This window comes from Archocentrus centrarchus, chromosome 15 (assembly GCF_007364275.1).
Source record: "Archocentrus centrarchus isolate MPI-CPG fArcCen1 chromosome 15, fArcCen1, whole genome shotgun sequence".
Classification (NCBI taxonomy): Eukaryota; Metazoa; Chordata; class Actinopteri; order Cichliformes; family Cichlidae; genus Archocentrus; species Archocentrus centrarchus.
In genome coordinates this window covers 19,341,331-19,361,785 of record NC_044360.1, presented here as the reverse complement: position 1 = coordinate 19,361,785, position 20,455 = coordinate 19,341,331, and the positions used below count along the sequence as shown (strand labels likewise).

The window sequence follows — 20,455 nt, the reverse complement described above, 5'->3', positions numbered from 1 at the left end:
CTAGATGGTGTTTGCAGAGCGTCTTGTGTTTAGCTGTGACATATTACATCCTTCAGTGAAACTGGTTTTCTGATGGCAAATCATTAAAAGCCATGCAATTATTTAAAAGTGAACAGCATAAAGTACACAAAGCTGGATAGCTTGTCTGATCGAAATTTTGATCGTTTAAGCACAGAATTTTTTTTTCAACATTGCAGCATCATTCCAGTAGCTCTAAATTGCATAAAGTACACCTGCATTTTCTTAATGTGATGACTCGGGGCTGTGCTACAGTGTAGGGACTTTAGGTGTGACTGGCCTATGAGGTGAGAAGGATCCTCTGGGGACCAAAGGTGGAGTGGAGCTCGGGGGTAAGGCTCCTCTGAGTCCCAGAGTTTCTAGATTGAATGGTACTCCTGTTCAGCTCAAACATTGGCCCTGCGATGGCACCTTAGAACGAGATATATTCACGCACCAGGAACTGGGAAAGATCCATCAGCAGGAGCCCTGGGAAGTTTAAAAGGATAATGTAAGTAATTCCAAGAGACTTTTTATTATTTTTATATAAATATTTTTACATTTAATATATCTTAAGGAAGTAACAATACAAGTTGTACTGTAAATGATGCCAGGTTATTGAGCTGAGGGCTATCAGTTGTGTATATCATCTAGTATTAGTATAATTTTGCTCAAATGAGCTCATGAGGCGTGTCGTACTGAAGACAATCTTATAAGTTTGAAAAATGGGTTTATTATATATGTTTTTTATTATTATTTTCAATTTCCCTCTGCTATTTCAATATGTTTAATCTTCGTGCACTTATGGAACAAATCTGTGTGTCTTTGTTTCACACAGTCTAATGTATACTCACAAAGCACTTTGTTTGACCTGATCTTTTTGAAATATTGGCTTATATAATTACTGTACTGCAGGCACTTATAACCTCCGACATCAGAAAACTGAAAATGCCAGCCCACAAAGATATGCTGGTGTTTGCAGCTCTCTTTTCTCTTTTGGGACTGGTCCAGTGTCAAAAGTTGCCAAGTAAGTTAACATTTTTTATGGCCTATTTTTAAATATATAAAAATAACATTGCCACTAAGTTACCATACATCATGATCAAATGAAACTATAAACTGATGTTGAATAATTGTGTGGGCATGGCTGGTTTTGTTATACATGATGCTTTCTAACCTCAGATGGGCCTCTGCTGGTTAATGGATGGAAGTATTTGGTGGGACTCAAGCTTCTTTCTACATGGCAGCCTACTACTGTACCATGACCAGCAGATGTCAGTGTTTGTCAGCCTAGTGCTTGGTCTCACCATGCCAAAGTGCACAGCAGAAGGTCTAGACTCTAGAGGTCATTCTGGGGCGAAGATTTGTACGTTAATTTTTGAAGTCCTGCAGCTGAGTCACACTGAAACTATAAACTAGTTATCACTTTATTTATTTTGAGAGAAAACAGAGCATGTGTGCACGTATCTGGGCAAACTTTTCTAAGTGAAAGACCAAAAAAATTATATGTTGCAAAAAAAAAAAGAGAGAGAGAGAGAAAACAGGAACAACAGTTTAAGGATTAAATTATTACTTGGAGCCAAATAGTTGGAGGACTTTTTCTCTCTTTCTTTTTACAACATTTTTTTTTTCATTATTATTTTCTTAGCTACCTTTCTTACCCAGTATCCACAGATTAGTCACAAATGGGTGACTTCAGATTAAAAAAAATTACATAGAAATAGTCTTTACCAAAAATCTAAGGCTTACATTTCCTGGCAGGTTTCTCTTCAGGTCACAATATCAGAAATCATAAACATTCTTGAGCTTTAATCCACACATTTACAGGAAACACTGCAGCAATGCTGATCTCATTCAGACTGTGGTACAAAGCACCCAGTGTTTAGAACTTAACACTGGCTAAATTCACCCATGAAAGAAAATAAACAGCCTTGTTGTTCTAATGGGTTTAATGGATTACCTCACTGGTTAGATGGCATTATTTACAAAGCTGAGTAATGCATTAATCTAATAAAAGTCTGTGATATCATTGCTGAAATAAGATTCAGAAATAGTCCAACACCTCTGATGGTCAACCAGTGTGACAGCAAACTAATCTCAGTGTTTGTGGCGTAAGGTTTTGACTTGCTGAAGGAGTTTCGTGTGCCCAACTCAAGAGGAGTGAGGAGGGTGGATGGCTCGCAACCTCAGGCAGTGGCTTACCGCATCAACCCCTCCATCCATCTACAAAAGTCCATGAGGTACAGATCTACTCTGCTCAGTGACACTGAAAAATGATTAAAAACTCTTAAACACTTCTTCTGACCTGAAGTGGTGTAACTTCTCACTTAGCTAAATGTAGAAGTGTACACCGAGCATCAGATGTGGTGACAAGTGCAGCAAAGGACATCTCTGGACAACTTAACATTAGCAATTGTGTTGCACCTGCAGTACAACCAACCAACTGTGGTGCAAAGTTCTGGTCCAGGTGTTAACGCAGCAAGGTGATAAGTTAAAATACTGCATGCCAAGTTCTCACAATAGGCCTTTGTCATATCAGAGATTTTGACATTTCACTATTGAAAAACCAGAGTTGTTAATGATGGCTTCCTTCTGCTTAGAGAGGGAGGTCCTGCCTTTGTGCAGCTTCACTGTTTTTACTGTGGATCAGATGGAACTGAGCCACCTGTGCTTTACCTTGACTTGCAGAGACAAGTGAAAACCTCTGTTTTAAAAGATATAGCTTAGCTGACTTTATTATGTAGAAACTGCATTTTATCATTTTTAGATTTGTGCAGACTACAGCTGTACCAAGTACCAAGATAACTTTGACCAATACCAATACCAATGCCAATACCACAAGGATTGTCTGCTAACTACTGAATATTTACAATAAGATTTCACAGAAACAAATATGGGTGTTGAAACAATTTGTCCAACTTGGATGTTTGCAGTATAAAAGGCTCAGGTTTTACTTATTCATACAAAATAAAACTAGAGTTCCCAGAATCTTTTGCTGATTTTAGAAGTAAAGTAACCTCTGTTTAGTTATCCAGCTCTCTAAACCTCACTCTTGTGCCACAGTGAAGTGTACCCAGATGGACTTCCCTCCGACTACTCCATCATTGCAACGTTTAGGGTGACCAAAGACACTGGGAAAAAGTCCTGGAACCTGTGGCAGGTCAGTGACCCTGAGGGACAAGAGCAGGTTGGCCTTCGATTCCAGGGTGATACACGCTCTTTAGATTTCTTCTTCACCAGTCCTCATGGGAACCAAATGCTGAGGACCTTCCATGGTGTGGAGAAGGTGTTTGATGGAGAGTGGCACAAGGTAGCACTGAGCGTGAAGGGCAGCCAGGTGAAGCTGCTGATAGACTGTGAAGAAGTCAGAGTGGAGTCCATCGATGAGCCAAGGCCAGCCATCCGCCAAGGATACACGTCCATCGTAAAGCGGGCTGCGGGAGATCGCTCTGTGTCTGTATGTTGACACCTCACATTTTTAATCATCTTAAGTAATCTTTCTTTTGATTTTAAATATAACTTGATTTTCTCATATTTTCTCCTGTTTCTTTCTAGGTGGACTTACAGCAGATGGAAGTGTCATGTGACGCAGAGAAGGCTTATTCAGAAGGCTGCTGTGAGCTCTCGAGCGTGGTGAGTCATCCATCTAACTGCACTTCTCTTTTTAGCTATATGTGTTGTGTTTCAGAATCACTGGGCTACCTGTATGTCCATTGCAGTGTGGAGGATATGCAGAGATTGGCCTCACAGGGGGGAGACCATCTTGCAAATGTATGCATGGACAGCCTGGCGTCCAGGGCCCTCCAGGACCAAATGTGAATATATTTGCACATGGAAGTGGCTCAAAATATTTCTATGACAAGTTGAATGTTTCATGACATATTTTTTATTCTTCTGCAGGGTCACAGAGGCCTTCCAGGAGAGGCTGGAGATCCAGGGAGACAAGGGAACTGGGTAAAAAATATACTATATTTCTCTCAGTCTTGCAAACCTCACTGGATGAATCCATGCTGTAGTATATACTCCATGCATTCTCAGCATGATCAGAATCTACCTCCCCTTGCTGCACGATAAAGAGTTAAGTTGGCTTGTGGGTGAGGAAGACCGTAAAACTTTCATTCGTGAGACAGCAGGAAAGCTGTGGAAAATGGCAATAGAAGCACAACTGTGAGACGACAGGATGGAAACAGATCTGGAAGCAGGAGCGCTTAGCGATAGTAAACACGGCGTCTCCATTCATAGTTTGAAAACTTATGTCCGCTTTGCAAAAAGATTTAGGAAGAATCCAGGATAAACACAAACCAACATGGATGTGACAATAAATTGTTATTCTAGCTCTGAAATATCCATTTGCATCTTAAAACACAGGAGCTGCTGTTTTAGAACACAGGATTAAACTCAAACTGGCATACGATCACAAGATTTTTAATGGCTTCGCTTTTCCATTTGGAAGAAACCGCTCCAAACGTAATGAATCCCACACACAGGAAAACAAGGCAGTTGAGCAATAACCGTGCCCTCCAAGGGTGTGTGAGTAATGAGTGGCATTAGTCTGCTTAACTATTGTGTAAAATTTGTCAAATGTATTGTTTCTCTAGAAGGCAAATTATTGTACATGAGGAGGATTGAATTGAAAAAAAGAGAGAAGGCGTCAGAAAATTTCAAAGAATAAAGCATTCGGCTAAAGGAGCTAGTTACACACGTGTCAGTGAATGAATAAATACGCTCATTTTTTTTAATCCTTCAGAGAACTGCAGACGTGATTATTTCCACTTTCAATTTACGACTTGTTAATCTCTTTGATGCTTAGCAGTCACTGTTATTGGCACGGATCAGAAAGTCTGAACATGTGTTTAAAGAAGGATTTTTTTTTTATACTTGTGCGTCAGTTTGGCTTTTTAACATGCCCTTTGCTCTCAAAGAAATCCCCCATGCTGCCTGAGCAAGCACATGTAGGTCTGTAGGCTCACATACACTCAAAGCACATTTCCAGAACTGTACATGCTACATTATTCATGTCCCAAATTGCGGCTGTAGCGCCTCTGGGAATAAACATCTGTCTTGTGTAAGTGGTTAGAGTCTTGATCTCCCGCTGGCCTGGGAAGCACACAACGCCAGCTTGATTATCTCCTCCCCTGCTGGCATTTGACGAGGGCATTTCCTGGCATAGATAATATGAACTGTCCATCTCAGGTGGTGGGTGGTCCTTTGCTCCTCTGAGCTTCACTGCCTCAGATATATCATAAAGTTCAAGGTCATGCCTCTCGCCTTACTGTCTGGAGGTTCAACTCCATCTAGCTGAGTCTGCTTAAATACAGCTTTAAGTGGGATAGACAAATAAACTGACAAGACAAATGCATCCTAGCCCTTTTTAATGTGTTTGCTGACTTAGTGAAATGCAGCCAATTGGGAAACACTTTCCCTTCTACTCCTGAGAAACTCGGCATCTGTGCAAACAACGGTGATCCATGTTATACCAAGGTTTCCTAAACAGTGCTTGTGTATATTTTCCACTAAAGTGACTAATATGAGAGTGCTGACATTTACAGTATTTAAACTTATTTGGATTCTCACATTAGTGTGACTGTAAGAAAAAAACAATCTTGTTCCAAATGGAAGCTCAAACTTGGCTGTGAAGCTGTAGCCAAGAAATGGTTAGCTTAGCATAAAATTGCATATTCTAAAATCAAAAGATTAAAAAAAAATCAATTATAAAAGAGATACTGCACTTACCTACTATGTGTGAACACCAAATTATTCTTTACATGTTGCAGTTTTGTACAGATGAACTGAATTAATCAGTGATCTTAAAAGAGGCTTAAAAGAGTTTTCCTTGTCCCATCTCAGTGCTAAACTAAACTAACTATCATTGCTGGAGACTTATTTTTAGAGGAATAATGTGACATTTTGGCAACCATGCTTTCTTACTTTTTTTTATTTCTACTGAGAGTTAAATCAAAATATTAATACAAATCTGTCAGATAAATACAAAGCCACAGATAACACCTAGATAGCTAAAAAAAAAAAAAAGTATAATTCTTCCTAATTTACCAAGGTCACGATTCACAGTTTATGATTTTTATGTTTGCCTAAATAATCTGTACAAAGCATTTTTTCCATCCTGTATCAAAAGCAGCTTTCACCAGCTGTGGTCAGTAAAGCAACATTAAGCAAAGGCTCTAAAGCTACAGTTAACACAGAGGCTAACGTATAATGTTACATAATGTAAAAATATGTCTTCTTGGCTGCTTCCTTTAGGAGTCACCATAGTAGATCATCTGTCCCTTGTTGTCACCACTCCACCCTTCCTCCTTGTGTTTAATTAAGGATGAAAGTTTCCATGTCTGTAGTCGAAGAGTCTCATAGTATATTGTATCCAAAATCTAACCTCCAAAATGTTATTAACTTTTTATCAGTGAAAACAGACGCCATTAATTAAATTTTACTCTGCTCCTCAGACTTTTCATCAACAAATTGTAATGCAAAGAAATTTCGCTTTTAATTAAGTCAAAACTTGGTTTGCAGGGCATAAGGGGGAACACAGGAGATTATGGCAACATTGGTGAACCAGGCCCAAAGGTGAGCTCTATCTTTAAATGCTCCCATCAGGGTTACACTTGAGCTTGGCTCTTTCTCAAAAGTCATTAACGAAACCTCATGTACGCACCCTCAGGGTGAAGAAGGAATCAAAGGCGAGAAAGGGATGAGAGGACCCTGGGGCCAAGTGGTAATTCATCATTTTCTTTACCTCTAAAATTTACAGATGATGATGAATATTAATGAGATGCTGTGTTAACAGGGAGACAGAGGTCCCAAAGGGCTGAAAGGATTAAAAGGGGCAGCGGGCTTCAAGGTGATGTCTCTACTGGGTTCTGGCTTTAATTGGCAAGCCACTTAATGAAGCTATAAGTTTACTGTTGTAGCTATATAACTTTATAGATCACGCAAAGGAATTAATGTTGACATTTTGACTGTAATTACAGGGAGTTCGGGGACCACCTGGAGACATCGGAGAGACTGGAAAATCAGGAGAAGCTGTAAGTTAACCTTTCAGACACAGTAGCAAGCCCTTAAGCAAACGATTATATAAATACTGTATTGCTAACATTTTGACCTCCTTGAAGGGTGCTAAAGGCATCAGAGGACATGAAGGGATTCCTGGGTTTCAAGGAGTTAAGGTATTCACGTTTCCTGCCAGTTTATCTCATTTTTTTTCTCATATTATATAATCTAAACCCGTTATGCCTTTATTTTTAGGGTGATGAAGGGGCTTCTGGTGCAACAGGACGACCAGGGCCCAGAGGAAAGCAGGTGGGTGGTTGCGGGATTCCCTTTTCCATGATCCATAAAAAAACTCTCTACAGTCTTTGTCCACTTCCTTCAAAATCCCCTCCTGTGAGCATGAAGAACGCATAAATCATTTTTAATGTGGTAAAACACTGGAATCGAAATATGTTTTTGGCTTATGTGCTGTCTCCATAAACAACATTAGTTCATGTGGCTGGATTTTGGCTGAGATCTAAGGGCCTGAACTATATCAGCGCAAGCTGGTGAGTCACTGAAAGAAGGGCTTGAACTGCAGCGATAACCTACACTATACCTAAACTACAGGATATGAAGGATGGCTCTCTATTGCTTTACTACTGGAACAAATGTGTTGCAGATAAAGTGATGTCCTAATTTATGTTGCTTTGTCTGATGAATTTACAGGGTATTGTTGGAGATCCTGGAGAGAGGGGAGTTCCTGGACAGAAGGGGAAACCTGTAAGTGTTGCAGATCAACCACAGCGACAAATACTTTTGTTTGATTAGATTCATAACAGCATAATTTTGAATTCTGATGGGTGTTTTTATTGTGGGAACTCCTGAAAACCAGGGAATTCAAGGACCTGTGGGCAGACCTGGTACCGTAGGACCAAAGGTAATTCACTGCCGTCATGCTCAATGCATCACACCTGAGGGCTCACTTACACTTGCAAAAATAATATGTCTCCCTAGGGCATTGTTGGAGATCCAGGCTTACCTGGCAGAGATGGCAATTCAGGAATAGAGGTATTATATCCAGCTTACATGGACATGTTTATGTTGAATTTTGGAAGCAGTGCCCATTTATCATTATACTGTAAATGTCATCTTTTCTCTACAGGCTTATCAAGGACCACAGGGCCTCAGTGGAAAACTTGGTCAAAGTGGAGCAAAGGTAACTCACTGATGTTGTTAGGTTTTGTAAATGAATGTAAAATGTAGTTATTTTTGGCAGATTAATATCTGGCCATTTGTGTTTTTTACAGGGGGAGAAAGGCACCCTGGGGCCAGCAGGAGAAATGGGTCCCAGAGGCCAAACTGTAAGTCACATTTTCAGGCATTTCATTCATCGAAGACAGCACATAATACATTTTGTTTGTAAAGTAGTTTGCCATCCTAAAGGGAAATGACAAACAATAAAGCTGTACCTTAGGTTGGTTAATAAATGTTTTATTCTCCAGGGCCCAAGAGGTTACAAGGGTTCTGCAGGAAAGCCAGGAAGACCTGGATTTATTGGCCCACCTGGACCCACTGTAAGTGCTCCAGATGAATTTTCTTAACTCTTCCAAACACTAGTTCATTTTCTTCGAACTATTAAACCATGTCATCTCTTTACAGGGACATATGGGTATGCCTGGAAAACAAGGGCCCAAGGTAATACATCCCTATCCATTACCCATTTGAGAAATAAAATGGGAGCAAAATTACTGTTAATGGTTCAATTATGGCAGCTATTTAGGAATCATTTGCTGGGTCAATGAGCCACATAGAATTTAAGATTTACAGATGTGTTCTCCTTCCAAACCAAGACATTTTCCTGGTTTGGAAAGCAAACTTGTATTTAGGATGTACAATGGATGGTCCAGTTAGACACGAGACAGCCCTTTTTTTCATGATATTATATAAACCATCCCTAATTTTGCTGCCCACTAATGTAACGTAAGTTGGTAGAGTTTGAAGAAACAGTTTAATATGTCAAATCAGAGGCTGCCCTTCAGGGCATGTTGGCTCAGTGTGTTCTAGTCTCACCATATGGACGGGAGTTCACTAAAAGTGTTAAACTCCCCTGCACGACCTGCTTTTGATGTTTACAGTTCATCCCATACCAATGAAAAGGGCAGATATTCCTGCAGAAACCACTTTTCTTTTTTCCCTTTGATGTGTTCTAGAGCAAACAAATCTCCTTAAAAAAAAGATGAAAATTTTAAAAGTTGTGTGATAAATAATTTAAAAATATGGCGTGTTCAGAAGTGTTTGCAATCAGTAAATGTGAAGTCAGCATACGGGTTTGCAAAGGTCTGCATGGGTGGGCATAACGGTTTATGGATGCATGCTGGAGATATGCTTACTGAAATATTTCATTGCTCCATGACTGGCTCATCTCAGCTGTCAACCCACAGTGGACGTGGGATGGACATCGAGATTAAAGGATAGTTCAGAGCTATGGGTGTCCAGTGACTTGATAAACAGTAGATACCAGTGTTACGCCAGACCTTCAGTTTTGCCATCCTGCACTTTAGCAGGTTAGTTCCACACAGATCAGCCCCCACGCTGGGGAACATCTGTTAAACTCCCATCCTTGACTCACCTGTTGAGTACAGTGAAGCATTTTTTGGGGGGGGGGTTATGGCTTCCAAAGGATTCCAATACTGAACCAAAATAAATGCAAAAAAACAAACAAACAAAAAAACAAACAAACTAAAAAACATGAACATTTCAATAGAAAAAAATGTTAAATTCTTTTGGCATGTTATTTTTCTTTTGCTTTGTACAGGGTGACACAGGAATCCAAGGTATTAAAGGAGTTAAAGGTTCACAGGTACTGCCTTACATATCTTTTCTTAGTTGCTCATCATAATTTTTTTTTCTATCTTAACATCAAAATTGATCTTTTTTTTCCCTCCCTTTTTTTTAAGGGAGAAAAAGGAGTTAAGGGTCCAAAAGGAAAGGTGAGCTTCAATACATGCAATTGTATGCAAGAAATGGAAACAATATTAGCTCTAACACATATTCAGTGCTCAGAAGTCTTGGTACACAATATTCGCTTCGGCAAAGAAACTAATCAGGAGTTGAATTACAGTTATAGTTAAGGGAAAAAGTTTGTGAATCCCATGGAATTACCAGGATTTCTGGACTGATTACTCATAAAATGTGGTCTGTCTCTTCAGTTGAAGACAATTACAGCACAAACTTTGCACTTCTTAAGAAAGATAGGTTGGTGTGTGTCATGCCCAGAATGTGACAGTTTTCACAATGCCTTATAAAGCATTACAAATACAACCTCAAAGTGCGACAAAAACATTTCTAAAGAGCTGAGTAAAAAAAAAAATAAGAGAGACTTGGCAGCAGAACTGGACCAAGCAGTTTGCTGTGCTGTAACTTTACGGCCGGGCTTCATTCAGTGGTGTGAAACTCTACAGGTTGCATATATAAAATGTTTTCCTTCAGTAGAGAATATATTTACAGGATTTTGTAAGTAAAAAAATGAGTGCAAATGTGGCATTTCCAGCTGATTTTTAACCGAAACTTTGCTGCTCCAGACCAAGTTATTTGTTCAGCATAAGTTAACCACAGTGATCTAGCCAGGTAAAAAGAGAGCCACTTTTGTGACACTGCAAAAACCCAACTTTAGACTCTACTTACCTCACTAGCCTATTAATCATGCCATGTGGTATACCCCTCAAGGTGTTCAAGCCACAGTAAAATAAACAAAAGGATGAAAATTGATTGTTGCTACTCTTCCTAAGAGAAAGAGTTCTGCAATGTTCACATCGAGAGCGCAACCTACAAAGAGGTGAAAAACAACTCAGGGGTAACAGCAAAACTCCTTAACTTCACAACATGCTACATATGACCACTGTAAGAAAAAAAAAAAGAATAGGAATTGTGTTATTGGAAGGGAACAATGCAACATATCCAAAGTTTACAAATGTCCACGGAGATGTTCCACAACACATTTGAGACTTCCCAGATGAGACTTAGAGGAAATCAAGGAGCTGCTACCAACACCCAAACTTTTCCCCAAACACACATGGTGCATGGAGCATCATGGTTTCACCTATGAATGCCTTGAAGCCATTGAGAGAAATTTCCAGGGCAGTGGTTTATGACCTGGACCTCAGGATAATGCCCCAAAGCAAGTAAAACAAGTAAAGTAAAACAAGACAAGAATTATGGAAAAGTGGGGGGAAAGCAATCCCTTTTCTGATCTTGAGCACTGATTTTGACTCATTTGAGCTTTGGCTTGACTTGATGAGGTCTGTTCCATCAAGAACAATCCAAGAAATTTTTTGAAAGACTTATGGTGGGAGGAATGGTCCAAATTTCCTCCCTATTGTTGTTCAAGACACATAAGCTGCTACAGGAAGTGTCTGCTGGAAGTCTTAGCTTGTAAGGGAGAATATACTGAGTGATTACTCAATGTGTTGAATAAAGACATGAAAAGTACAAATGTTTCTGTGTTATTAGTTTAGATTATGCTTATAACTGTGATTAGAGCACATTTTATAAGTAATCAATCCAGAATTCCTCACAAATCTTTTTCTACAACTGAATCTAACAAAAATATATATACACAAACTGTCACTTGCCATCAGTTCTCTGATTTTGTTCAAAAGGTTAGCTGTGATTAGTCGAGTCACTGAACAGAGTAGTTGTGCAGGTGTGGTGTTTCCTAACACTATGATATTTCTGCCACTATAGCGATTAGAAAAGCCTCCGTTCGTCACATGATATGAATCCATCAAATAACATTCCAACCATATTTAGAGCATCTGTGGATGTGATAAGAGCAGCAGCACAACGGCACCAAAATGAATCTTGCACATTTCTCAAAGCTCTCTGCTGAACTTCTATTTTGAAACTTGCATAAATATTTCCCATTTGTTTATACATTATAGCATAGCAGGTCCATAGCAGGTTTTGTTGTATTGCAAAATTCTACCTTTTCCATTTTATGCTGTTTATATATTTTTTTAAATTTCCTTTTATTTGGCATAATATGTGTCCCTGCTCTTCAAACTATTCATATGATTCAGCTTGTTTTGACTTTACTGTGTTTTCTTAGCACTATCAGTATGACATAACACACTTTTTAAGCAGTTATTGCTTTCCATAACATTTGTATCCATGCAAAAGTGATTATATGTTGTATCCTGATGTATACTCTTGCTCCATCCTGAATCGTGTCCTGCTGATGTTGTTAACATCCTGTGTAGGTTGGAGACAGGGGTAAGCAGGGTCCTCAGGGAGGACGAGGGAAACGCGGACCTGCAGGCCCACCTGGACGTCCAGGTCCTGTCGGAGTCAAGGGGGTTCGAGGCGAACTAGGACCAGATGGTTTTCAGGGGCCGCCAGGTCCTCCAGTAAGTAAAATACAATCCTCTGACTATTTTTCTTGGCTGATACTAAAAACATTTAAGTGTTTACAGTATAGAGTGGTACTATATGTATTTAGCACTGTAACTGAGATGAAAAGCAGTCTCTACTATAATTGGCACTTCATCTATCTGTGAAAAATGGCACAGAAACAGCAGAGTAATCATTTGCTCTAGTAGTTACACTGACTGGCACACACAGTGTTTAGTAACAGCTTTGGTGTCAAGAACACATTTAAACAGTTTCTCATTAGCCTGCAGTTAGTAGTGACTCACAGCAAGAGTTTCATTTAGTGTGGCTATAAATCCATAATGAGCCTCGGGAAATATTGCTGGCTTTGTTCACTGCATTTCCTCAGAGAGGCAGCCATGCTTCAGCATGCCCTGTCCTGTAATATTCCATTTTACATGTCCCGCAGTTGGGTTCCTTCCAGTGATGGATGTGGTAATCGTTTCTTACACAGGGGCCGACCCTCCCGGCTCAACACGTGATTGAGGTCTGTAAGAAAGTGGTCCTGGAGCAGATGTCCATGTTTGCCAACTCAGTGAAGAGGACATGTGCTGCTGTCTGTCCTCTATACGGGGATGTTCCCATGGGTGCCCCTGGTCCCCCTGGACAAAAGGGGCCTCCCGGACCTCCTGTGAGTTTTACGCTTTGGGTGTTCACTATTCAAAATGTAGCAGTCTGCACTATGGCAACATTTTCTTTCAAAATTTATAAATGAATAAATTAAAAAAATCACTGCTTTAGATGTGACCTCACATCATGCAGGCGTTTAGCTTAAACACATGGTCAAAGTGCAAGTACATTCTCCATACATTGTTCATTATTGTCTGCCTGGCTGAGTAAAATGCAAACACATTGCGAAGGTCTGGACTGGACTAAGAGAGCTGAAGTATTTGGCAGAAAAGCTTGGAATGAAAACATTACGATTTTCCACGTCTCCATGAGGACAAATAAGGAGTCACAGACTAGACACTTGGTCTGTTTTGAATGGTTTTTGGAGAGTATCAAGGCTGTCCTTGGATTAGAAAGGCTTTTCCACATTATTATACAGTGTAGAATCAATTCATGTCCCACAACTCCTAATCACAATGGCTGATAAATGTTCTTGAAACCATGACTATATAAAAATATTCCACTATATTAGATTACGGTTGGTAAACCTGATGTTGTGGCATTTAGTGCCAAAACAAATGATGCACCAGTACTGTGCAGTATTTTCCCATCAGAGTATTGAATTATCAGCCAAATAAATCTTTTCTAGGCTTTTTACATAGAGATGGTTAGAGGTGAAACAGGACTTAAGTCGTGGCCAGGTTTATGCAGAAAACACGCAAAAGATTAACAATGTGTTTTCCTGTTGATGATGTTGTCAGGGGGATCCTGGTAATCATGGTGCTGAAGGAGAAGTGGGCCCGCCGGGATTCTACGGAGAAGCTGGAGAACCAGGCCGAAAAGGAGAAGCAGGTATGAATAACAAACACGACAGACTGTATTTACCATTTACTTTAAAAAATGATGTCACAGGGGATCATTTTAGGAAGAATCAGTGCTGGAAGAAAGATGTGATAGCCTTTACTTAAATACACATGATTTCATTTATTTATTTTTTGGCCTCTTAGGAGCAGGACAAAAAACTGAAATACATCAGCGCACTCATAAAGGATAGATAGTGTACAAGTGGGGAACTGTTTGGTGTGTATGTATGGTAACTGCCTGCTAATGTGAATAAATACAAATTTAAAGCTGCTTTAGGCAGAAATGTCAAGCATTCACAATTTTGCTTAAAAGATCACTAAACTGATTTTAAACATCATGAACATTTTTCTTTAATTCTGTAATTGATACAGGTCAAAACACATCTGTGTCTCTTTTTTGCCTGCTGTTTCAGTCCTTCCACCACACCAGCATCCACCTGTACCCTTCGAGGGTCCTGGTGGATTCTGTGCGTATCATACTTGTGAGCAATGACAAGTTCAAATGCCAGTTTCTAACTATATTCTGCTCCTGTTTAAAAGCAGTTAGATCAAATGTGAGTTGTCCCCCTGAACTGTGATGTCGGCTTCTGCATCAACAGTAAAAACTTGCAACATTTAAAAAGGAAAGCAACAGAAGGAAAACTGAAGTATTGATGTGGTCAGGTTTTTATTTTCATTTTAATTAGGTTTCAGTTAGTTTCCTGAGAGTGCTGTTTCACCTTTGTTTTTATTGGTTTCATTGTTAGTTTTAGTTTCTTCTTATTATCCCTAGTATACAGCCCTCCAATAGAATTGTTTAGCCTGTGATTTTAGTTCGTTGGCAGGTGGTTGTTAGGATGACATCATAATATATCATGCATAGTCCATATTTTCTGGATATAAGTTCATGTTATTGTGAGATGAAAATAAAAACTCCCGGTCATGCATGAGGAACTCACAGACAGAGATTCGGTGCGTGATGAGGCAGATTCATCAGGAACAACATTCTAAATTTCCAGATCACATATTATGATATAAACACTTGACTCGCAACCAAACTGAGTAAACATAATGTCCAAATCCCACTGATTCAGATCTGACCAAAGTGACAAAGACTGAAACTGAAGACATTTCTTCTATATTTTTTGTACAAGCCAGACAATATTGTTCCAGTTAGTTTTTGGGTTTTAGTTTTTATTTTTATTTCACTTAGTTTTTCACAGTCTGTTTTTAGTTTTAGTTGCCTGCTCTTTGTTAAAGCCTTTTTCTCGCTGCTCATGCAACAAGTACAATATTAAATCACCGTTTTACCACTTGGGCAGAACAGATGTATATGATTATAAGGAATTGTAATAAAACTGGGACATTAAACAAACTGTAGCGAATCGGGGTGTGATAATATTATTGTTACAGTTCCCTTAATTTTCCTGTTTAGTTTAGTTTCAAGGCCTCATATCGAGTAAATGTAAAATAAAAGCACAAAATTCATAGCTGAAATAACTTTTTAAAAACTGCATGTGACTTACTTTTCACCACTGAGAAAAATACCAGCTTTGCTACCTTTAAGCATGCACAATGCAGTATGCAACTGCTGAGTCAAATACTGCACAGTGTTGCAAACCTTGTTGGCTGACATTTTCTAATTTATGGTTTGAAGCCTTAGTGTGATGTCCCAGTCATACTCCTGCCAGGCCAATGAAATGGAAGAATATTTACAAGGTGTTTTAAACATCTATTTACTAATTATCTCAGCATGAACAGCTTGGTTGGAGATCATCTGAAGGAGTTGAACATGATTTATTGAAATATAGAGTTTGAATCATAAACTATTTGGCAGTTAGACTCCAATGAAGCTACATAGCAGAGGGGAAGCCAATAATGGTAGGCAGTAGAACAGGACCCTTGTGAAGTCTAGACACTGGTGGCAGCAGACATGAAGCAGGTGGGGACTTGGACGAGCAGCTTTATCTGGCCAGGATGAGGTGGAGATGGGGTGATGGTGAGCTGCATAAATGACAGTTTGAAAAAGCACAGGATTGAAAGCACATGGGACAGAGGCTGACTGGCTCGCAGAAGGTGGGTAAGAAAGTGATTGGCTCAGAGTGATGACTGCAGGATTAAGTTTGACAGCTTCAGAAAGCATAGGTGATGTAAAGAATAGCCTACCAGCCCAAACACCCAGGAATGCAGGCAGATGAGTGAATCAGATCACCTTTATCAAGCTTATATCATACACTTCATGCTTGTTTGCTGCCATTGCTGCTATTGTCTTTGTGTGTGTGTGTGTGTGTGTGTGTGTGTGCGTGTGTGTGTGTGTGTGTGTGTGTGTGTGTGTGTGTGTGTGTGTGTGTGTGTGTGTGTGTGTGTGTGTGTGTGTGTGTGTGTGTATTGCAGGTGTTAGAGGAGAGCAAGGTGATAAAGGAGCCAAGGGTTATGGCCTTCCCGGCTACACTGGAGAACCCGGATCAAAGGGTACTTTTTAATCTTCCATGCTTATCTTTTTACTTAAATTGATGCTGATGTGGACATCTTTCTTTAGCATGTTCAGCTTATTCTTAGCTTTAATTTCCAGGGAAAGGGGGCTATTTTACAGTAAGATGAGTGCTTCTTGGCCAGAGTGAAATGATTTTCTCTGGAAGTACACTGGTTTTGGAATCTGCACAAGCAGCATTACTCAGCACACTGAGCAGACTGCGCGGCCCGAAGACTAAACAACATTATTGCCTCCATCACAGGTCAGCATGGACGTCCTGGCAGAGCCTTTAACGGCCAGCCTGGAAAGCAGGGTCAAAGGGGACATACAGGCCAGCCTGGACTCAGGGGCCATGCGGGTCTCAGAGGACCTCCAGGTGTTTGTGTCACCTCTGGGTGTGGTCAGCTGAACTCCACTGCTGGGACACCGCAGGCAGCAGCGCGAAGGTTGAGGAATCGCCCATAGAAGAAAAAAAATATACATGCTGAGCTTAAAGAAATAAAAGATGCAGGATTGTTTGTTTTGTTTTTTTTTTGGTAGTATGCATTTGAATTTTCATGTAAATATGCAAATCAAACCTGAACTGAACATCTGAGAATGTGGTACAAAAGTGGTATAAAAATTTGTTTGTATAAAAAGAATTTCACACTTCTAAGTTGTCTTTCTAATAAAAATGAAAACATTTTTTGGTAAGAGAGCATGTCAATACTAGTACAACAACAATGTGACGTTTAATGACTATTATTAATTGCTAATTAATTCTTAATCAAGTGTTACACAGTGCATGTATTTTTGTAAACTGGTAAATCCAGAAGACTTTCAGCTTTGGTGTCCCCTTAAAAATAAAAGATAAAAGAAAGTGTGACAGGCAGCAACATATGCTGCTTTCTCCCAGGAAAGGCACTGGATGTTAGTGTGCTGAACAAATTCCACAACACTCCATTCATTAGCGCTGTAGTGACTGAAGTGCCAAAAAGACCCAAACTGACCTTTTTTTCCCTCCTTCAGTAACATTAGAATTTAATCTATCTAAAAGTCTGGAAGAGATTTATTTATAATCTTTATTATCATTATTATTGCATTAATTGCCTGGGTCAGACAATGTTGCTAAATGCTAAATGTGTGCCAAAAGCAGACAAGTTTTTGGCACCCTGCGAGAAACATGCAGTGTTTGAATGGGGCGCCACCTTGGAACACAATATCAAGTTTGGTTTTTGATTTCTTGTGAATAATTATTTCCTTTTTAGGGGTATTGTACCACAGTCAGGGATTTTCCTGGCTCCAAACCCTAACCATGCTAATGGATTTACAGTAATCATGACTACAGTAAGGGAGTCTCTGTAGTCTTATTTAAAACAAGAAATCTTTATTTTCTATTATACGTGTAACAAAGAAACCCCAACAAAGAATATATATTTTAGCTCTGGCTGGGTATTTCCAAAAGCTCCTCAGGGCAGCAAGATCTCGCACAAGGATACACACATATTTTTCTCATAACATTTGCCAACAGCCATCACAGTTACCAGATTTTGAGTTGGGAGTGCAGTGGTGAGGCATTGATTTAAAAAAAAATCTGGTGTTGGTGTGCTTTTGAGATGTTTTTTTTTGCAAATCTGCGAGTCCTTGCATTTCAACAAGGGAAAGGTTTAGAAATCCTACAACACCTACAACACTGACACATGCGGCAGTGTTTTCTGTGTAGTGGCTCTTTAGATACGGTTACAAAGCTTTTACCTCACAGCAATGCAGAGTTGGCTTGCTCTCAGCATTTGCAGACTTTCCAATTGAAAAACATGCTGCTTAAGTGGAAAAGAGACTAAATTGCTCGAGGGTAAGCGGTGCTGAGCCTGTCTATCCGTACTTGCTGTGTAGCTGGCCGACGCCCTGCGCAGGGCATTTCCCTGCTTTGTGATCCATTCATGCTGGAAAGGCCCCATTAATCCTGCAGCCCAGAAAAGACTCAATTGTGTGTGAGTTCAGAAAAACGGTTGCTTTCCACAGTTCAAATATGATGAAGAAAGAAGAAGCACACGTGGAACTCTGTGTGTGGCTCCTCTCAGTACCTCACATTTGTCTCCTCTGTGAAGCCCATCAAATGGAGATGGTCTTCCTGCAGCCTCTCTGTGAATGCAGCATCATGTGTGCCATGCTGCTCTGCTTTGTTCCATCAAAGAATGCTATAGCCATCTCTGTCATGGAAACTATTACAAATCGATGATTATCCTCTGAGTTTTCATTCTGGGCTCAACTACTTGCTTCAAGTCATGCTTGCTATTTATCTCTGTGGCAAACCAGACAAGTGATCATGATAAATATGGTTTAATGCATGTGAGCTGATTAAAACGACTCAGTACAGTTGAGCTTCAAAGTGATGGCACCAAATGAGATGCTGTCATAGAGTGGTTTGATGTTGTCCTCAGACAGTTATTTAAAACTTTAGCAGCAAATGCCAGGCGCTGTAAATGTTGGCCGATATAAGTAATAAGCCAAATTTGTAATTCTGCTTTGTAGACGTGAAAATGAGCAGAGTGGTAATACAGAGAAGTAAATTTTCATTAATGTTTTTTTTTTTTTTAACCCCATTGACAAGTTTTAATATAATGGAAAATGCGATGGTGCTGGGTGGGCAGATGACATAATGATGGTTTCATGTGTATATATGATTTTCCAGTTTGGGCAAACCAGATTCATTTAGCTTATTAACAGACTTCAAACTGATTCATCCCCTTTCTTTCTTTAAAGGACAAGACTTTGGAGTTCATCCCAGATATAAATGCTGAATATTATGGGGTTGAGTTTTGTACAGAAATGCCCTCTGATCATGAGGGGAAAAGAAAGCAATGCAAGAATCTCTAAAAGGGTTTTATTCCTTTTGCCTGAGCCTGTGGGGCCATATCATGGGAATCACTTACAGTGATGAACAGCCAAATACAAAAGAGGCTTTTAACTCATTTCATCTGTCTTTGATCTGTCTTTTTCCCACATGATTGCCTAAAGGCAAACTTGTTAATAAAAAGAAGTTACAGAATATGTTGTCATACTGAAGCATTTACATTTTCCATATAGACAGAGATCAAATTAAAGGGGAAAAGTCTCTGGAACAACACCGAGGGGTGGAGCACCATTCTTCTAAAAGATATTCACTCATTTAGTGTTTTGATGATGCTGATAGATGCCAGTGACATCTTCTGTGACTTCCACAGGTCTTCAACCAGGTTGTGATTTGGTGACCACAAAGGTGACACCTCATGTGCTATGAATGGAGGTATTGGTGTTAAGGAGACCACTCCCATTACGATTGAAATATTTCATTACAAGTGAGTGAGAATAACTTTGTATTAATTTGTAGTGACCCTAACCTACAGGCATGCAAGTGAACCTGAACCATGTCAACAAAATGACCATACAACATAACAGAGCCACTGTAGCCCCTAACTGTGTGGTCTTCTTTTCAAAATTTTAATTTGTTTGTTATTAGTACATTTTTATTGTCTTCTGTGTCAGAGGAGTGCATGTTTTTACATTATTCACTTAATGCACTAACCACTGTCGGAACACTTCAATTGTACTGGGTCAGTAAACATGATGAGTTGTGCAGTAATTACCTGTTTAGTAAATCTATACTCTGTCTTACAGAATTCTGGCTATATCATTTGTATGCTGTGCTAAGGGATCACTAGCAAAAAGCTTAGGGAGTGGTGCTGTATCACAAATCAGAAACCACAGAGTGGGGGAGAACTGTTTTTTTTTAAGCGACAATCAGACACGAGACTACACGAACACATTCTTGTGCCTAGGAGAAAGAATGGGCTGATTCCTGAAGCAACATGTGAATGTTTGCCAATTAAAAGTGCAACAAAGGGTCCCTTTTGGAGTGAATAAAAATGCCAACACATGACTTTATCCAAAGAGACTGGTTTGTATCCTGTGCATGATCATCATTTGAGTGAAAGCTTCCAAGAGATTTTTAGTTGCTGTTGATATTATTATTTTCTTCTTCAGTCTGCAAAAGTTCTTGGTTTGGTTTGGGAAAAAGATCGCGGTTTGAGTTAAAATAGACCCGTTCACAATGTTTACCACATGTTTGAAAGTCTTTCTGTTAGAAATCCCTGGAGGCAAGCTT

The 20,455-nt window shown here is 39.6% G+C and overlaps 1 protein-coding gene across 1 annotated transcript; it reads left to right on the top strand.

The window, feature by feature from the left end:
- Positions 1 to 356: 356 nt before the first annotated feature.
- LOC115792944 (collagen alpha-1(IX) chain) lies at positions 357 to 17,025 on the top strand. Its single transcript, XM_030747598.1, has 27 exons — positions 357 to 508; positions 913 to 1,024; positions 2,114 to 2,237; positions 3,061 to 3,454; positions 3,553 to 3,630; positions 3,717 to 3,812; positions 3,898 to 3,951; positions 6,523 to 6,576; positions 6,671 to 6,724; positions 6,797 to 6,850; positions 6,981 to 7,034; positions 7,122 to 7,175; positions 7,255 to 7,308; positions 7,708 to 7,761; positions 7,874 to 7,918; positions 7,996 to 8,049; positions 8,144 to 8,197; positions 8,289 to 8,342; positions 8,484 to 8,555; positions 8,641 to 8,676; positions 9,797 to 9,841; positions 9,939 to 9,971; positions 12,240 to 12,386; positions 12,863 to 13,039; positions 13,779 to 13,869; positions 16,254 to 16,331; positions 16,595 to 17,025. The coding sequence occupies exons 2-27, from the start codon at positions 946 to 948 to the stop codon at positions 16,795 to 16,797; spliced, it is 2,292 nt and encodes a 763-aa protein (XP_030603458.1). The 5' UTR covers positions 357 to 508; positions 913 to 945; the 3' UTR covers positions 16,798 to 17,025.
- Positions 17,026 to 20,455: the final 3,430 nt, after the last annotated feature.